This window comes from Lepisosteus platostomus, chromosome 13, assembly GCF_059453375.1.
Source record: "Lepisosteus platostomus isolate fLepPlt1 chromosome 13, fLepPlt1.hap1, whole genome shotgun sequence".
Lineage (NCBI taxonomy): Eukaryota > Metazoa > Chordata > Actinopteri > Semionotiformes > Lepisosteidae > Lepisosteus > Lepisosteus platostomus.
In genome coordinates, this window is record NC_142623.1 from 13,867,093 (window position 1) to 13,884,197 (window position 17,105).

General features: G+C 59.3%; 1 protein-coding gene across 9 annotated transcripts in view; it reads right to left on the bottom strand.

The window, feature by feature from the left end:
- LOC148649989 (serine/threonine-protein kinase N1-like) overlaps positions 1-17,105 on the bottom strand; it is a 54,560-nt gene that overhangs the window by 18,389 nt on the left and 19,066 nt on the right. For 4 of the 9 annotated variants that reach the window (XR_015925993.1, XR_015925991.1, XR_015925992.1 and 1 more), the window contains exons 1-7: positions 14,222-14,830; positions 13,372-13,672; positions 10,272-10,417; positions 10,011-10,134; positions 7,431-7,576; positions 6,228-6,441; positions 5,291-5,485 (exon numbers count right to left, since the gene is read on the bottom strand). Coding sequence is in view for 6 of the 9 variants with exons in the window: in XM_088603274.1 (XP_088459400.1) it covers positions 5,291-5,485; positions 6,228-6,441; positions 7,431-7,576; positions 10,011-10,134; positions 10,272-10,417; positions 13,372-13,672; positions 14,222-14,362 (1,267 nt within the window). In the remaining 3 variants the exon portion in view is untranslated. Of the gene's footprint in view, positions 1-5,290; positions 5,486-6,227; positions 6,442-7,430; positions 7,577-10,010; positions 10,135-10,271; positions 10,418-13,371; positions 13,673-14,221; positions 14,837-15,733; positions 16,171-17,105 lie in introns of those variants that run through there. The other 5 variants (XM_088603279.1, XM_088603277.1, XM_088603276.1 and 2 more) reach the window with 3 other exon arrangements.

The window sequence follows — 17,105 nt, forward strand, 5'->3', positions numbered from 1 at the left end:
TCGTCAGTCTTGCTGGGTGTACAGACAGACACTGGGACAGACTCACAGGACAGCTCGTCAGTCTGGCTGGGTGTACAGACAGACACTGGGACAGACTCACTGGACAGCTCGTCAGTCTTGCTGGGTGTACAGACAGACACCGGGACAGACTCACGGGACAGCTCGTCAGTCTTGCTGGGTGTACAGACAGACACCGGGACAGACTCACAGGACAGCTCGTCAGTCTTGCTGGGTGTACAGACAGACACCGGGACAGACTCACGGGACAGCTCGTCAGTCTTGCTGGGTGTACAGACAGACACTGGGACAGACTCACGGGACAGCTCGTCAGTCTGGCCGGGTGTACAGACAGACACTGGGACAGACTCACGGGACAGCTCGTCAGTCTTGCCGGGTGTACAGACAGACACTGGGACAGACTCACTGGACAGCTCGTCAGTCTTGCCGGGTGTACAGACAGACAGACAGACTCACGGGACAGCTCGTCAGTCTTGCCGGGTGTACAGACAGACAGACTCACGGGACAGCTCGTCAGTCTTGCCGGGTGTACAGACAGACACTGGGACAGACTCACTGGACAGCTCGTCAGTCTTGCCGGGTGTACAGACAGACAGACAGACTCACGGGACAGCTCGTCAGTCTTGCTGGGTGTACAGACAGACACTGGGACAGACTCACAGGACAGCTCGTCAGTCTTGCTGGGTGTACAGACAGACACTGGGACAGACTCACTGGACAGCTCGTCAGTCTTGCTGGGTGTACAGACAGACACTGGGACAGACTCACGGGACAGCTCGTCAGTCTTGCTGGGTGTACAGACAGACACTGGGACAGACTCACGGGACAGCTCGTCAGTCTTGCTGGGTGTGCAGACAGACAGACAGACAGACAGACAGACTCACGGGACAGCTCGTAAGTCTGGCCGGGTGTACAGACAGACACTGGGACAGACTCACGGGACAGCTCGTCAGTCTTGCTGGGTGTACAGACAGACAGACAGACAGACTCACGGGACAGCTCATCAGTCTTGCTGGGTGTACAGACAGACACTGGGACAGACTCACTGGACAGCTCGTCAGTCTTGCTGGGTGTACAGACAGACACTGGGACAGACTCACAGGACAGCTCGTCAGTCTTGCCGGGTGTACAGACAGACACTGGGACAGACTCACTGGACAGCTCGTCAGTCTTGCCGGGTGTACAGACAGACACTGGGACAGACTCACAGGACAGCTCGTCAGTCTTGCCGGGTGTACAGACAGACACTGGGACAGACTCACTGGACAGCTCGTCAGTCTTGCCGGGTGTACAGACAGACACTGGGACAGACTCACAGGACAGCTCGTCAGTCTTGCCGGGTGTACAGACAGACACTGGGACAGACTCACTGGACAGCTCGTCAGTCTTGCTGGGTGTACAGACAGACACTGGGACAGACTCACTGGACAGCTCGTCAGTCTTGCTGGGTGTACAGACAGACACTGGGACAGACTCACTGGACAGCTCGTCAGTCTGGCTGGGTGTACAGACAGACACTGGGACAGACTCACTGGACAGCTCGTCAGTCTTGCTGGGTGTACAGACAGACAGACAGACTCACTGGACAGCTCGTCAGTCTTGCTGGGTGTACAGACAGACACTGGGACAGACTCACAGGACAGCTCGTCAGTCTGGCTGGGTGTACAGACAGACACTGGGACAGACTCACTGGACAGCTCGTCAGTCTTGCTGGGTGTACAGACAGACACCGGGACAGACTCACGGGACAGCTCGTCAGTCTTGCTGGGTGTACAGACAGACACCGGGACAGACTCACAGGACAGCTCGTCAGTCTTGCTGGGTGTACAGACAGACACCGGGACAGACTCACGGGACAGCTCGTCAGTCTTGCTGGGTGTACAGACAGACACTGGGACAGACTCACGGGACAGCTCGTCAGTCTGGCCGGGTGTACAGACAGACACTGGGACAGACTCACGGGACAGCTCGTCAGTCTTGCCGGGTGTACAGACAGACACTGGGACAGACTCACTGGACAGCTCGTCAGTCTTGCCGGGTGTACAGACAGACAGACAGACTCACGGGACAGCTCGTCAGTCTTGCCGGGTGTACAGACAGACAGACTCACGGGACAGCTCGTCAGTCTTGCCGGGTGTACAGACAGACACTGGGACAGACTCACTGGACAGCTCGTCAGTCTTGCCGGGTGTACAGACAGACAGACAGACTCACGGGACAGCTCGTCAGTCTTGCTGGGTGTACAGACAGACACTGGGACAGACTCACAGGACAGCTCGTCAGTCTTGCTGGGTGTACAGACAGACACTGGGACAGACTCACTGGACAGCTCGTCAGTCTTGCTGGGTGTACAGACAGACACTGGGACAGACTCACGGGACAGCTCGTCAGTCTTGCTGGGTGTACAGACAGACACTGGGACAGACTCACGGGACAGCTCGTCAGTCTTGCTGGGTGTGCAGACAGACAGACAGACAGACAGACAGACTCACGGGACAGCTCGTAAGTCTGGCCGGGTGTACAGACAGACACTGGGACAGACTCACGGGACAGCTCGTCAGTCTTGCTGGGTGTACAGACAGACAGACAGACAGACTCACGGGACAGCTCATCAGTCTTGCTGGGTGTACAGACAGACACTGGGACAGACTCACTGGACAGCTCGTCAGTCTTGCTGGGTGTACAGACAGACACTGGGACAGACTCACAGGACAGCTCGTCAGTCTTGCCGGGTGTACAGACAGACACTGGGACAGACTCACTGGACAGCTCGTCAGTCTTGCCGGGTGTACAGACAGACACTGGGACAGACTCACAGGACAGCTCGTCAGTCTTGCCGGGTGTACAGACAGACACTGGGACAGACTCACTGGACAGCTCGTCAGTCTTGCCGGGTGTACAGACAGACACTGGGACAGACTCACAGGACAGCTCGTCAGTCTTGCCGGGTGTACAGACAGACACTGGGACAGACTCACTGGACAGCTCGTCAGTCTTGCTGGGTGTACAGACAGACACTGGGACAGACTCACTGGACAGCTCGTCAGTCTTGCTGGGTGTACAGACAGACACTGGGACAGACTCACGGGACAGCTTGTCAGTCTTGCTGGGTGTACAGACAGACAGACAGACTCACTGGACAGCTCGTCAGTCTTGCTGGGTGTACAGACAGACACTGGGACAGACTCACAGGACAGCTCGTCAGTCTTGCCGGGTGTACAGACAGACACTGGGACAGACTCACTGGACAGCTCGTCAGTCTTGCTGGGTGTACAGACAGACACTGGGACAGACTCACTGGACATTACAGACAGACACTGGGACAGACTCACTGGACAGCTCATCAGTCTTGCTGGGTGTACAGACAGACACTGGGACAGACTCACTGGACAGCTCGTCAGTCTTGCTGGGTGTACAGACAGACACTGGGACAGACTCACTGGACAGCTCGTCAGTCTTGCTGGGTGTACAGACAGACACTGGGACAGACTCACTGGACAGCTCGTCAGTCTTGCTGGGTGTACAGACAGACACTGGGACAGACTCACGGGACAGCTCGTCAGTCTTGCTGGGTGTACAGACAGATACTGGGACAGACTCACGGGACAGCTCGTCAGTCTTGCTGGGTGTACAGACAGACACTGGGACAGACTCACGGGACAGCTCGTCAGTCTTGCTGGGTGTACAGACAGACACTGGGACAGACTCACGGGACAGCTCGTCAGTCTTGCTGGGTGTACAGACAGACACTGGGACAGACTCACTGGACAGCTCGTCAGTCTTGCTGGGTGTACAGACAGACACTGGGACAGACTCACGGGACAGCTCGTCAGTCTGGCTGGGTGTACAGACAGACACTGGGACAGACTCACGGGACAGCTCGTCAGTCTTGCTGGGTGTACAGACAGACACTGGGACAGACTCACGGGACAGCTCGTCAGTCTTGCTGGGTGTACAGACAGACACTGGGACAGACTCACTGGACAGCTCGTCAGTCTTGCTGGGTGTACAGACAGACACTGGGACAGACTCACTGGACAGCTCGTCAGTCTTGCTGGGTGTACAGACAGACACTGGGACAGACTCACTGGACAGCTCGTCAGTCTTGCTGGGTGTACAGACAGACACTGGGACAGACTCACTGGACAGCTCGTCAGTCTTGCTGGGTGTACAGACAGACACTGGGACAGACTCACAGGACAGCTCGTCAGTCTTGCTGGGTGTACAGACAGACACTGGGACAGACTCACTGGACAGCTCGTCAGTCTTGCTGGGTGTACAGACAGACACTGGGACAGACTCACTGGACAGCTCGTCAGTCTTGCTGGGTGTACAGACAGACACTGGGACAGACTCACGGGACAGCTCGTCAGTCTGGCTGGGTGTACAGACAGACACTGGGACAGACTCACGGGACAGCTCGTCAGTCTTGCTGGGTGTACAGACAGACACTGGGACAGACTCACGGGACAGCTCGTCAGTCTTGCTGGGTGTACAGACAGACACTGGGACAGACTCACTGGACAGCTCGTCAGTCTTGCTGGGTGTACAGACAGACACTGGGACAGACTCACTGGACAGCTCGTCAGTCTTGCTGGGTGTACAGACAGACACTGGGACAGACTCACAGGACAGCTCGTCAGTCTTGCTGGGTGTACAGACAGACACTGGGACAGACTCACTGGACAGCTCGTCAGTCTTGCTGGGTGTACAGACAGACACTGGGACAGACTCACTGGACAGCTCGTCAGTCTTGCTGGGTGTACAGACAGACACTGGGACAGACTCACGGGACAGCTCGTCAGTCTGGCCGGGTGTACAGACAGACACTGGGACAGACTCACTGGACAGCTCGTCAGTCTTGCTGGGTGTACAGACAGACACTGGGACAGACTCACTGGACAGCTCGTCAGTCTTGCTGGGTGTACAGACAGACACTGGGACAGACTCACGGGACAGCTCGTCAGTCTTGCTGGGTGTACAGACAGACAGACAGACTCACGGGACAGCTCGTCAGTCTTGCCGGGTGTACAGACAGACACTGGGACAGACTCACGGGACAGCTCGTCAGTCTTGCTGGGTGTACAGACAGACACTGGGACAGCCTCACTGGACAGCTCGTCAGTCTTGCTGGGTGTACAGACAGACACTGGGACAGACTCACTGGACAGCTCGTCAGTCTTGCTGGGTGTACAGACAGACACTGGGACAGACTCACTGGACAGCTCGTCAGTCTTGCTGGGTGTACAGACAGACACTGGGACAGACTCACTGGACAGCTCGTCAGTCTTGCTGGGTGTTCTCCCGCTCACACTTCCGCTGCGGCCGTACAGTCCTTTCCCGCTGCGCATGAAGGACCTGCCCTCGCCGGGACTGTACGATGGCAGCACCACGGCGGTGCCTCGGGCTCGTCCTGGCACCACCTCCAGCAGCCCCACACAGCCCAGCAGACGCACCTCCAGAGTCCCTGCGCACAGAGAGACACAGTGACACCCCACCCACAGACACAGTGACACCCCACCCAGCACCTCCAGAGTCCCTGCGCACAGAGAGACACAGTGACACCCCACCCACAGACACAGTGACACCCCACCCAGCACCTCCAGAGTCCCTGCGCACAGAGAGACACAGTGACACCCCACCCACAGACACAGTGACACCCCACCCAGCACCTCCAGAGTCCCTGCGCACAGAGAGACACAGTGACACCCCACCCACAGACACAGTGACACCCCACCCAGCACCTCCAGAGTCCCTGCGCACAGAGAGACACAGTGACACCCCACCCACAGACACAGTGACACCCCACCCAGCACCTCCAGAGTCCCTGCGCACAGAGAGACACAGTGACACCCCACCCAGCACCTCCAGAGTCCCTGCGCACAGAGAGACACACTGACACCCCACCCAGCACCTCCAGAGTCCCTGCGCACAGAGAGACACAGTGACACCCCACCCACAGACACAGTGACACCCCACCCAGCACCTCCAGAGTCCCTGCGCACAGAGAGACACACTGACACCCCACCCAGAGCCAGTGACACCCCACCCAGCACCTCCAGAGTCCCTGAGCCCAGAGAGACACAGTGACACCCCACCCAGCACCTCCAGAGTCCCTGAGCCCAGAGAGACACAGTGACACCCCACCCAGCACCTCCAGAGTCCCTGAGCCCAGAGAGACAGAGTGACCGACAGCAGGCATCAGTTACCTGTGAGGGGTGAGGGCTTGCTCAGTGTGCTGTACTGGTTCTGCAGGTAGGGGCCGCACTGCCGGGCGCTGAAGGCCGGGGAGGAGTCCAGTACCAGCTCCTCCTTGATCAGGAAGCTCTTGGGATGATCCTCCGGCAGCTCGGTCAGCCGCTGCTCCAGGGAATGGCGCAGGAGGTCCATCCGCTGGGAAGACTCACTGAGCTTTGTCTGGGCCTGGCAAAGAGCAGTCGAAAGCTCAGCACTGAACCGAGCCAGGACTGGGCCTGGGACAAGGGGAAAACCGAGCTGGAGCAGGCCTGGGACAGGGAAGGACCGAGCCGGGACTGGGCCCGCAAGAGGGTATCAGTCGGGCCCAGCGTCCGCGCGGGACCGTGCGGCCGTCGGGCCCAGCGTCCGCGCGGGACCGTGCGGGTGTGGGTCCCAGCGTCCGCGCGGGACCGTGCGGGTGTCGGTCCCAGCGTCCGCGCGGGACCGTGCGGGTGTGGGTCCCAGCGTCCGCGCGGGACCGTGCGGGTGTGGGTCCCAGCGTCCGCGCGGGACCGTGCGGGTGTGGGTCCCAGCGTCCGCGCGGGACCGTGCGGGTGTGGGTCCCAGCGTCCGCGCGGGACCGTGCGGGTGTGGGTCCCAGCGTCCGCGCGGGACCGTGCGGGTGTGGGTCCCAGCGTCCGCGCGGGACCGTGCGGGTGTGGGTCCCAGCGTCCGCGCGGGACCGTGCGGCCGTCGGGCCCAGCGTCCGCGCGGGACCGTGCGGCCGTGGGTCCCAGCGTCCGCGCGGGACCGTGCGGGTGTGGGTCCCAGCGTCCGCGCGGGACCGTGCGGGTGTGGGTCCCAGCGTCCGCGCGGGACCGTGCGGGTGTGGGTCCCAGCGTCCGCGCGGGACCGTGCGGGTGTGGGTCCCAGCGTCCGCGCGGGACCGTGCGGGTGTGGGTCCCAGCGTCCGCGCGGGACCGTGCGGGTGTGGGTCCCAGCGTCCGCGCGGGACCGTGCGGGTGTGGGTCCCAGCGTCCGCGCGGGACCGTGCGGGTGTGGGTCCCAGCGTCCGCGCGGGACCGTGCGGGTGTGGGTCCCAGCGTCCGCGCGGGACCGTGCGGGTGTGGGTCCCAGCGTCTGCGCGGGACCGTGCGGGTGTCGGTCCCAGCGTCTGCGCGGGACCGTGCGGCCGTCGGGCCCAGCGTCTCTCTCTCTGTGTCGGAGAGCTGTACCTCCAGCATGGCCTTCTTGTCGTGAGCCTTGCACGCTCCCAGCAGCCTCTGCACGTTCTTGGCGCCCTCAACCACGGCGTGCTCCACGCGGTAATGATGGCGCAGCTCCTCGATCCGCAGCTCCACCGCCGAGAGGTCAGGCTTCCCTGCGTGAGGGAGAGAGGGGTCAGGCCCGCGCCGCGGTGAAGAGGGGAGAGTGCAGGTGGAGAGGGGCCGCACAGAGCCGACGGGGTGACCCAGCCACACAAGGACGCAAAGCCTCCTTGGAAAATGGTGCTTCGCCAACCCTGCCGGAGAGCTTGGCGACAGCCTCCCTTCGTGTGTGTGTGTGTGTGTGTGTGTGTGTGTGTGTGTGTGTGTGTGTGCGTGCGTGCGTGCGTGCGTCAGGGCTGCGTCTGGGGATGAACGCCGTCCTCTCCTAAAAAGGCCAGGAGCAGCCAGCCAGACACCCCAGCGGCTCACAGACAGCGTGCGCTCACAGCTCGGGTTCAGCGCAGCACACACAGCAGTGCGCCGGGGCGAGTGTGAGTAAACACTGCCACGCACCGAGTACAGTATCCAGAAATAACCCGGACCCCCCAGGCTGTGGTCCTCCCTCCCCTCCCTCTCTCTCTCTCCCCAGAACCTGGGAGCACAGGCCCAGCGACAGGAGGGGGAACAGGAGCTGTCAGATTGCTGAACTCCACCGCTGCCTCTGACTAAACTCATCGACATCACTGCTCTCACTGATCTGCTCTGTCTCTTCTCACACTGCTGGTGCCGGCTTGCTTTTCTAAGGCTGTATGTTATTGAGCCTGGTGTTGCTGCCGCTGCTGCTGTTCTGTGTTGACGTTCTGGCGATTCCTTAATGTCTCTGGATCGGAGCAGCCGTATCAATAAGCGTTTCCCTGCACGTGTGCGGATGACACACGTGCCGAGCCGAGCTGTGGCGGGACAGGCAGCTCACAGACACGCAGGGACGGCACGGCTGGGGTCTCTCTCTGCGGAGACCATGGCATCACCTCGCGTCTCGCCTCGCTCCAGCCCGGCCCTGTGCGGCCCCGGGGGCTCTGCTGACCCCTCTGTTGGGGTGGGGGGGGGGGGGCAGGATTGATTTGCAGCTCCATCTAAGTGGCCTGCAGCGGCGGTCGATAGCTGGGCATCACTCCTGATGCGTGCTGGAGACGGATGTCTCAGCAAATCAGCACTACCCCTGGTCCCTTCGGCCCTTTAATGAGCTCTTAATGAGGGCTAATGGTCACGTAAAAGGCTCTGGGATGGCTCTGTGAGTGCTCTCTTGATGACAGCACTGATCAATCTCCTGTGCTCTTTTCCTGTCTGTATCTGGGCGAATACAGAAGGGAAAGCAACAGCGGTGGGCATCGCGGCTTCCTCAGCTGCTTCCCAGTGGACTGACCCTGGCTCAGTGTCCAGCTCATCAGACAGTGATACAGACAGTGACACAGACTGACCCTGGCTGTCCTCAGTGTCCAGCTCATCAGACAGTGATACAGACAGAGACACAGACTGACCCTGGCTGTCCTCAGTGTCCAGCTCATCAGACCGACACTGGACTGACCCTGGCAGTCATCAGTGTCCAGCTCATCAGACAGTGATACAGACAGAGACACAGACTGACCCTGGCTGTCCTCAGTGTCCAGCTCATCAGACCGACACTGGACTGACCCTGGCAGTCATCAGTGTCCAGCTCATCAGACCGACACTGGACTGACCCTGGCAGTCATCAGTGTCCAGCTCATCAGACAGTGATACAGACAGAGACACAGACTGACCCTGGCAGTCATCAGTGTCCAGCTCATCAGACAGTGACACAGACTGACCCTGGCTGTCCTCAGTGTCCAGCTCATCAGACAGTGATACAGACAGTGACACAGACTGACCCTGGCTGTCCTCAGTGTCCAGCTCATCAAACAGTGATACAGACAGAGACACAGACTGACCCTGGCTGTCCTCAGTGTCCAGCTCATCAGACAGTGATACAGACAGTGACACAGACTGACCCTGGCTGTCCTCAGTGTTCAGCTCATCAGACAGTGACACAGACTGACCCTGGCTGTCCTCAGTGTCCAGCTCATCAGACAGTGATACAGACAGAGACACAGACTGACCCTGGCTGTCCTCAGTGTCCAGCTCATCAGATAGTGATACAGACAGAGACACAGACTGACCCTGGCTGTCCTCAGTGTCCAGCTCATCAGACAGTGATACAGACAGAGATACAGACTGACCCTGGCTGTCCTCAGTGTCCAGCTCATCGGACGGTGATACATACAGAGACACAGACTGACCCTGGCTGTCCTCAGTGTCCAGCTCATCAGACAGTGATACAGACAGTGACACAGACTGACCCTGGCTGTCCTCAGTGTCCAGCTCATCAGACATTGATACAGACAGAGACACAGACTGACCCTGGCTGTCCTCGGTGTCCAGCTCATCAGACAGTGATACAGACAGTGACACAGACTGACCCTGGCTGTCCTCGGTGTCCAGCTCATCACACAGTGACACAGACTAACCCTGGCTGTCCTCAGTGTCCAGCTCATCAGACAGTGATAGAGACAGACAGAGACACAGACTGACCCTGGCTGTCCTCGGTGTCCAGCTCGTTGGCCTGCACTGCCTTGCGGATCTGCATGCGGATGATGTCGATCTTGGTCTTGCTATCCTGCAGCATCTGCTGTGCCGTCTGGAGGAGCTTCCGGTCCTGGAGCAGAGAGAGGGAGAGGGAAGCACGAAGGCCTGAAATGTGTCTGAACTAAAGAAGGGCAGAGCGAGTCTACGGTGGCAGAGTCTACATGAGAGCACCAGGAAGGAAAGAGAGCGAGTGCTGGAGAGCCATACCTTGGTGGAGCCGTTGGAGTACATGTGAATCATGTTTTCTGCCCCCTGCTTGACCTTCAGCTCAATGTTGAGCTGCTTCTCCAGAGCGGCGATGCGGTCTTGGTTGGCAGAGGAGCGGCTCACTGTACCAGGGGACTGAGGGGCATCTGGGAACAGACAAACAGCTTGTCTCTTACACAGTTCCGACAGTGCACCAGGCCTTCACTGTCACTGTGCTCTGTGCTCTGTTACTGTGCTGCCTGCTTTGTCACTGCACTATACCACTTTGTCACTGTGCCATGCTCTGACACTGCGCTCCGTCACTGCGCTCCGACGGTACGCTCCGTCACTGCGCTACAACGGCACCGTCGCTCGCAGAGCTCCAACGGCACCCTCGCTCCTGGAGCTCTGACGGCACACTCGGTCACAGAGCTCCGACGGCACACTCGGTCACAGAGCTCTGACACTGAGCTCTGACGGCACACTCGGTCACGGAGCTCTGACACAGAGCTCTGACGGCACACTCGGTCACAGAGCTCCAACGGCACACTTGGTCACAGAGCTCCAACGGCACACTTGGTCACAGAGCTCTGACACTGAGCTCTGACGGCACACTCGGTCACAGAGCTCTGACACTGAGCTCTGACGGCACACTTGGTCACAGAGCTCTGACACTGAGCTCTGACGGCACACTCGGTCACAGAGCTCTGACACTGAGCTCTGACAGCACACTCGGTCACAGAGCTCTGACACTGAGTTCTGACGGCACACTCGGTCACAGAGCTCTGACACTGAGTTCTGACGGCACACTTGGTCACGGAGCTCTGACACTGAGCTCTGATGGCACGCTCGGTCACAGAGCTCTGACGGCACACCCGGTCACGGAGCTCTGACACAGAGCTCTGACGGCACACTCGGTCACGGAGCTCTGACACAGAGCTCTGACGGCACACTCGGTCACAGAGCTCCAACGGCACACTTGGTCACAGAGCTCTGACACTGAGCTCTGACGGCACACTCGGTCACAGAGCTCTGACGGCACACTCGGTCACAGAGCTCTGACACTGAGCTCTGACGGCACACTCGGTCACAGAGCTCCGACGGCACACTCGGTCACAGAGCTCTGACACTGAGCTCTGACGGCACACTCGGTCACGGAGCTCTGACACAGAGCTCTGACGGCACACTCGGTCACAGAGCTCCAACGGCACACTTGGTCACAGAGCTCCAACGGCACACTTGGTCACAGAGCTCTGACACTGAGCTCTGACGGCACACTCGGTCACAGAGCTCTGACACTGAGCTCTGACGGCACACTTGGTCACAGAGCTCTGACACTGAGCTCTGACGGCACACTCGGTCACAGAGCTCTGACACTGAGCTCTGACAGCACACTCGGTCACAGAGCTCTGACACTGAGTTCTGACGGCACACTCGGTCACAGAGCTCTGACACTGAGTTCTGACGGCACACTTGGTCACGGAGCTCTGACACTGAGCTCTGATGGCACGCTCGGTCACAGAGCTCTGACGGCACACCCGGTCACGGAGCTCTGACACAGAGCTCTGACGGCACACTCGGTCACGGAGCTCTGACACAGAGCTCTGACGGCACACTCGGTCACAGAGCTCCAACGGCACACTTGGTCACAGAGCTCTGACACTGAGCTCTGACGGCACACTCGGTCACAGAGCTCTGACGGCACACTCGGTCACAGAGCTCTGACACTGAGCTCTGACGGCACACTTGGTCACAGAGCTCTGACACTGAGCTCTGACGGCACACTCGGTCACGGAGCTCTGACACTGAGCTCTGACGGCACACTCGGTCACGGAGCTCTGACACTGAGCTCTAACGGCACACTCGGTCACGGAGCTCTGACACTGAGTTCTGACAGCACACGGTCACGGAGCTCTGACGGCACACTCGGTCACAGAGCTCTGACGGCACACTCGGTCACAGAGCTCTGACGGCACACTCGGTCACAGAGCTCTGACACTGAGTTCTGACGGCACACTTGGTCACGGAGCTCTGACACTGAGCTCTGATAACACGCTCGGTCACAGAGCTCTGACGGCACACTCGGTCACGGAGCTCTGACACTGAGCTCTGACGGCACACTCGGTCACGGAGCTCTGACACAGAGCTCTGACGGCACACTCGGTCACAGAGCTCCAACGGCACACTTGGTCACAGAGCTCTGACACTGAGCTCTGACGGCACACTCGGTCACGGAGCTCTGACACTGAAGTCTGACGGCACAGTCGGTCACGGAGCTCTGACACTGAAGTCTGACGGCACAGTCGGTCACAGAGCTCTGACACTGAGCTCTGATGGCACACTTGGTCACAGAGCTCTGACACTGAGCTCTGATGGCACGCTCGATCACAGAGCTCTGACGGCACACCCGGTCACGGAGCTCTGACACTGAGGTCCGACGGCACACTCGGTCACAGAGCTCTGACACTGAGGTCCGACGGCACACTCGGTCACGGAGCTCTGACACTGAGGTCCGACGGCACACTCGGTCACGGAGCTCCGACACTGAGCTCTGACGGCACACTCGGTCACGGAGCTCTGACACTGAGGTCCGACGGCACACTCGATCACAGAGCTCTGACACTGAGCTCTGACGGCACAATCAGTCACAGAGCTCTGACACTGAGCTCTGACGGCACACGGTCACGGAGCTCTGACACTGAGCTCTGATGGCACACTCGGTCACGGAGCTCTGACACTGAGCTCTGATGGCACACTCGGTCACGGAGCTCTGACAGTGAGCTCTGACGGCACACTCGGTCTCAGAGCTCTGACGGCACACTCGGTCTCAGAGCTCTGACGGCACACTCGGTCTCAGAGCTCTGACGGCACACTCGGTCACAGAGCTCTGACGGCACACTCGGTCACAGAGCTCTGACACTGAGCTCTGACGGCACACTCGGTCACAGAGCTCTGACACTGAGCTCTGATGGCACACTCGGTCACAGAGCTCTGACACTGAGCTCTGATGGCACACTCGGTCACAGAGCTCTGACACTGAGTTCTGACGGCACACTCGGTCGCAGAGCTCTGATGGCACACCCGGTCACTGAGCTCTGTCTCAGCACAGTGCTGCTGTTACCTCTGATCTCGTCAGGGCCCTTGACGACGATGTGTGCGTCCAGCTCCTGCAGCTGTGCGTGCAGCTCGTCCAGGCGGCGGTTGGAGCTCTTCAACATGGTGTCCACGCTCTGCAGGTTGCGCTTGTCCGTGGTGGCCCGCCGCAGATTCTCCGCCCCTTCCTTGATCTTCAGCTCCCGCCGGATCTCCCGCCGGATTCGCTCCCGCTCCTCGTCCAGGCGCTGCTGCACGCTGGTGTCCGAGAAGTCCGCATTCTGGTCCAGGCCCAGCTGCTCCAGAACCGACAGGCCCGCTGGATCACTCTGTAAGAGAGCAGGAGAGGAGGAGGTATTGTGAGAGACTGAGGGAGAAGCCAAGAGAGTGCTGTGCTCTGAGCTCAGCTGCTGCGAAACTGACAACACACCTCTGTCCACATGTCACTCAGGGAAAGAGAGAGGGAGGAGAGGGTTGGAGAGAGGGAGAAAGCAGGGAAAGATGCAGGAGACAAAGGGACAGGGAGAAGAGAGGGAGGGAGAAGGAGGAGAAAGGGGTAAAGAGAGGGAGAGAGGATGGAGAGATGGAGATGAGAGAGAGGGAGAGAGCTAGGAGGAAAGAAGTAGGGAAGCAGCTGACAGCCATGTCCACAGAGAGAGGGATTGTGGGACAGAACAGAAAAGGCTTGTGGGGGAGGAAGGCAGAAACAGAGAAAGAGCAAGACAGGGACAGAGCTCCGTCACTGTCTACAGTTCACTCTTGTGCCCCCTGAACACTCTTCCCAGAGACACAGCGCAAACACAAACTACAGAAGACAGTCTGGTCTAAAGCCCTGCAGGGGCCCATCAGCCCTCGGCCTGCAGCGCAGACTGACTCACTTCCTGCTTCCTCCGAAGGCCTTCCGAGAGCAGCACCGGGCTGCAAGACTGCTGCAGAGTAAAGGATTCTGTTTCTTTATAGAGACGGACGCTGCACTCTCTCTGACCCAGGCTGGATTGGAAAGCCCCTGCCTTCTGCATCCTCCGAGAACAGACAGGACAGCGTTTCTGAAACTCTAAAAACTTCGCCAGTTATTGTTTCCACACCTCCGCTTTGGGGGACACCCAGAAGGCAGCGTGTCCATCTGCTCTTCCCATGTTTCCTAGAGCAAACCTGACTTCTGTGCTGTGAAACATGTCTTGCGTTCAGCCCATCAGGAGGAGCTCTGTGAGCGTGAGGTCACTGGTCATGTGACTCGCAAGACGCCCATGTCTACAGAAGATCTGGTCTCCTCTCTCTCCACGCAGCACAGCTTTGGTTCTGCGCTGAAAGTTTCCTCCTTCATTTACATAATTTTATTGCAACTGTACAGAACCACACCGCAATAATGCCTTTGTCTATTGTGTAACCTGATGCCTGTAAAACTGAAATCCGTTTTTCCTGATATTTCTCACAACATTCCAGATCCTCCTAAGTGAGCATGAAGAGGCATGCCGCTCCTCTGTCGCTCCATGAACCACAGAGGGCAGACAGAGAGGTGGCAAATACACTGCAAACTCACAGGCTGCCTCAGAGCACGCTCAGCAGATCTGTCTAAGTGTCAGGACCCTTAGGATAGCCCAGATCTGAGCCAGCGAAGTCCAGGCGGAAACAGAACCCTGTGCCAAACTGTACATGTATTGGAAGTAGGGGGTGTGGAAGGGATTTGACTACATCCCCTCGTGCCTGTCACCAAATGCTCTGATAGTAGGAGAGTTCTCTCGGTTAATTCGTTATTAACTAATCCAGCTCATAGTACAGTCAGTCCAGTCCAGCCCTGGAGAGTCTCAGACTGCTCGGTCAGTGTGAGTCTGATTATAATCTCAGTTAGTAACTAATCCAGCTCACAGTAACACCAGTCCAGTCCTGCCTGTGCTCTGTGATGTCAGGAGGAGACATGCAAGGCTGTTATCTATTCCTGCTCTCAGCAGATTAGCACTGGGTTTAACAAGTATGAGTTCATATAACAACTAGTGAGTCACATAGTAATGAGACACATTCAGGATGACAACTCTCTGGAAAACTGAAGCCTGTTGACCTTTCAAATCGATGACAATTGAATCAGAAAGAAAAATAAACAGATTAGGATGGAAGTGATCCCTGCGCGGTGCCGAGCCTGCGCCTGGCCGTCCTGACAGCACCCTCCTCTCCCCTCCCCCATCGCACACACACAGGTCAGCCCCGTCCCTGGAGGCTGAGGCCCGGGGCCACGCGGGGCCACACACACACACGGGGCCCCGGCGGGGAGATGGGAGTGGCCGACACAAGAGAGCAAGCAAGAGAAGGAGAGGGACGGCGGCGAGAAACCGAAAACCGCGACGTCAGCCAACGGACACTGGAGCGCCGGCGGCCGCGGGGCCGAGCTGCCCTACCGCGGTCTCGATCTCCGGAGCGTCGGCCACGCTCTCCTCCGCGCGCGGCCCGGGCCCTGGGCCCTCCTCGCTGGACATCGCTGGAATCCCACAATCCCACGCTCCCAGGCCTCCCCCCACCCCTCCCTCTCCGGCACGCGGCACTGGGCGACTCCCACCCGGACTGGATGTGCAGGGGAGGGAGGACAAAAAAAAACTTGGAACAAAATAAAGAGCACAAGGTCCCGAGCTGCCGCGCGAGAAACGGAGAAATAATCTGCGCCAGCCCCACCCGGGGACTTCCTGTTCTCTAACTGCTGATGGAGGGACGGCAGGCAGAGAGAGAGAGAGAGAGAGACTGAGCTGGTACGTGTTGCAAGCTCAGCCACACAGCTTCCTTCCTGCTGTCACTGGCTCCGGGAGGCGAGAGGTCGAGACGCTCCGCTCGTCTCGCGCTTCTGAAAACGCAGTGGTGGGGGTGGGGGGGGAGACGTCAGACCGGTGCGCGGGGGGCTCGGCTCAGCCGGGGCGCTCCTGTTGCCCGTACGGAAGCTGCAGGAGGCCGCTTCCACGCGCACGGACGTGTGGCGGCATCTCTCTTGCTCTCTTGCCCCCATGGCTGCCTCCCCCTCCCGGCCACCACTGCAGGGTCCGAGCGGGCCGCCCGCGTCTGCTAGCGCCCCAGCTCTCCGCCCCCTTCCTCAATCCGGACGCACGCGGACCGGAGGGGAAACTGGGAACCGAGAAGAGGGAACTGGCCGCTGAAACACGACGCGCTTCAGAGCAGGAACGAGAAGCCGGAGCAGAGACGCGGGGAACAGGCCGCAAGATCAATGGGCTCCAATGCATCACCGCTGGCGAACGGGATCTCAGAGCGGCCAATAGGCACAGCTCAGCCCGCAAGGCCCGCCGGGCCGCACAGGGCATCCGACACTCGGGCACGGGCGCACAGGCAGGCAGGCCGAGAGACGGCGCCGAGCTCGAGCACCGCTTGCGTCTCATACCGATGTGCTTAAGCTGTTTGTCAGCTCAGCCAGTCCCTGTTTCAAACCCAGCCTGTGTTTGTCAGCAGGCCCCTGTGTCAGTGAGTGAGATAGTCACAGTCGGCAGGCCCCTGTGTCAGTCAGTCAGTCACAGTCGGCAGGCCCCTGTGTCAGTCAGTCAGTCACAGTCGGCAGGCCCCTGTGTCAGTCAGTCAGTCACAGTCGGCAGGCCCCTGTGTCAGTCAGTCAGTCACAGTCGGCAGGCCCCTGTGTCAGTCAGTCAGTCACAGTCGGCAGGCCCCTGTGTCAGTCAGTCAGTCACAGTCGGCAGGCCCCTGTGTCAGTCAGTCAGTCACAGTCGGCAGGCCCCTGTGTCAGTCAGTCAGTCACAGTCGGCAGGCCCCTGTGTC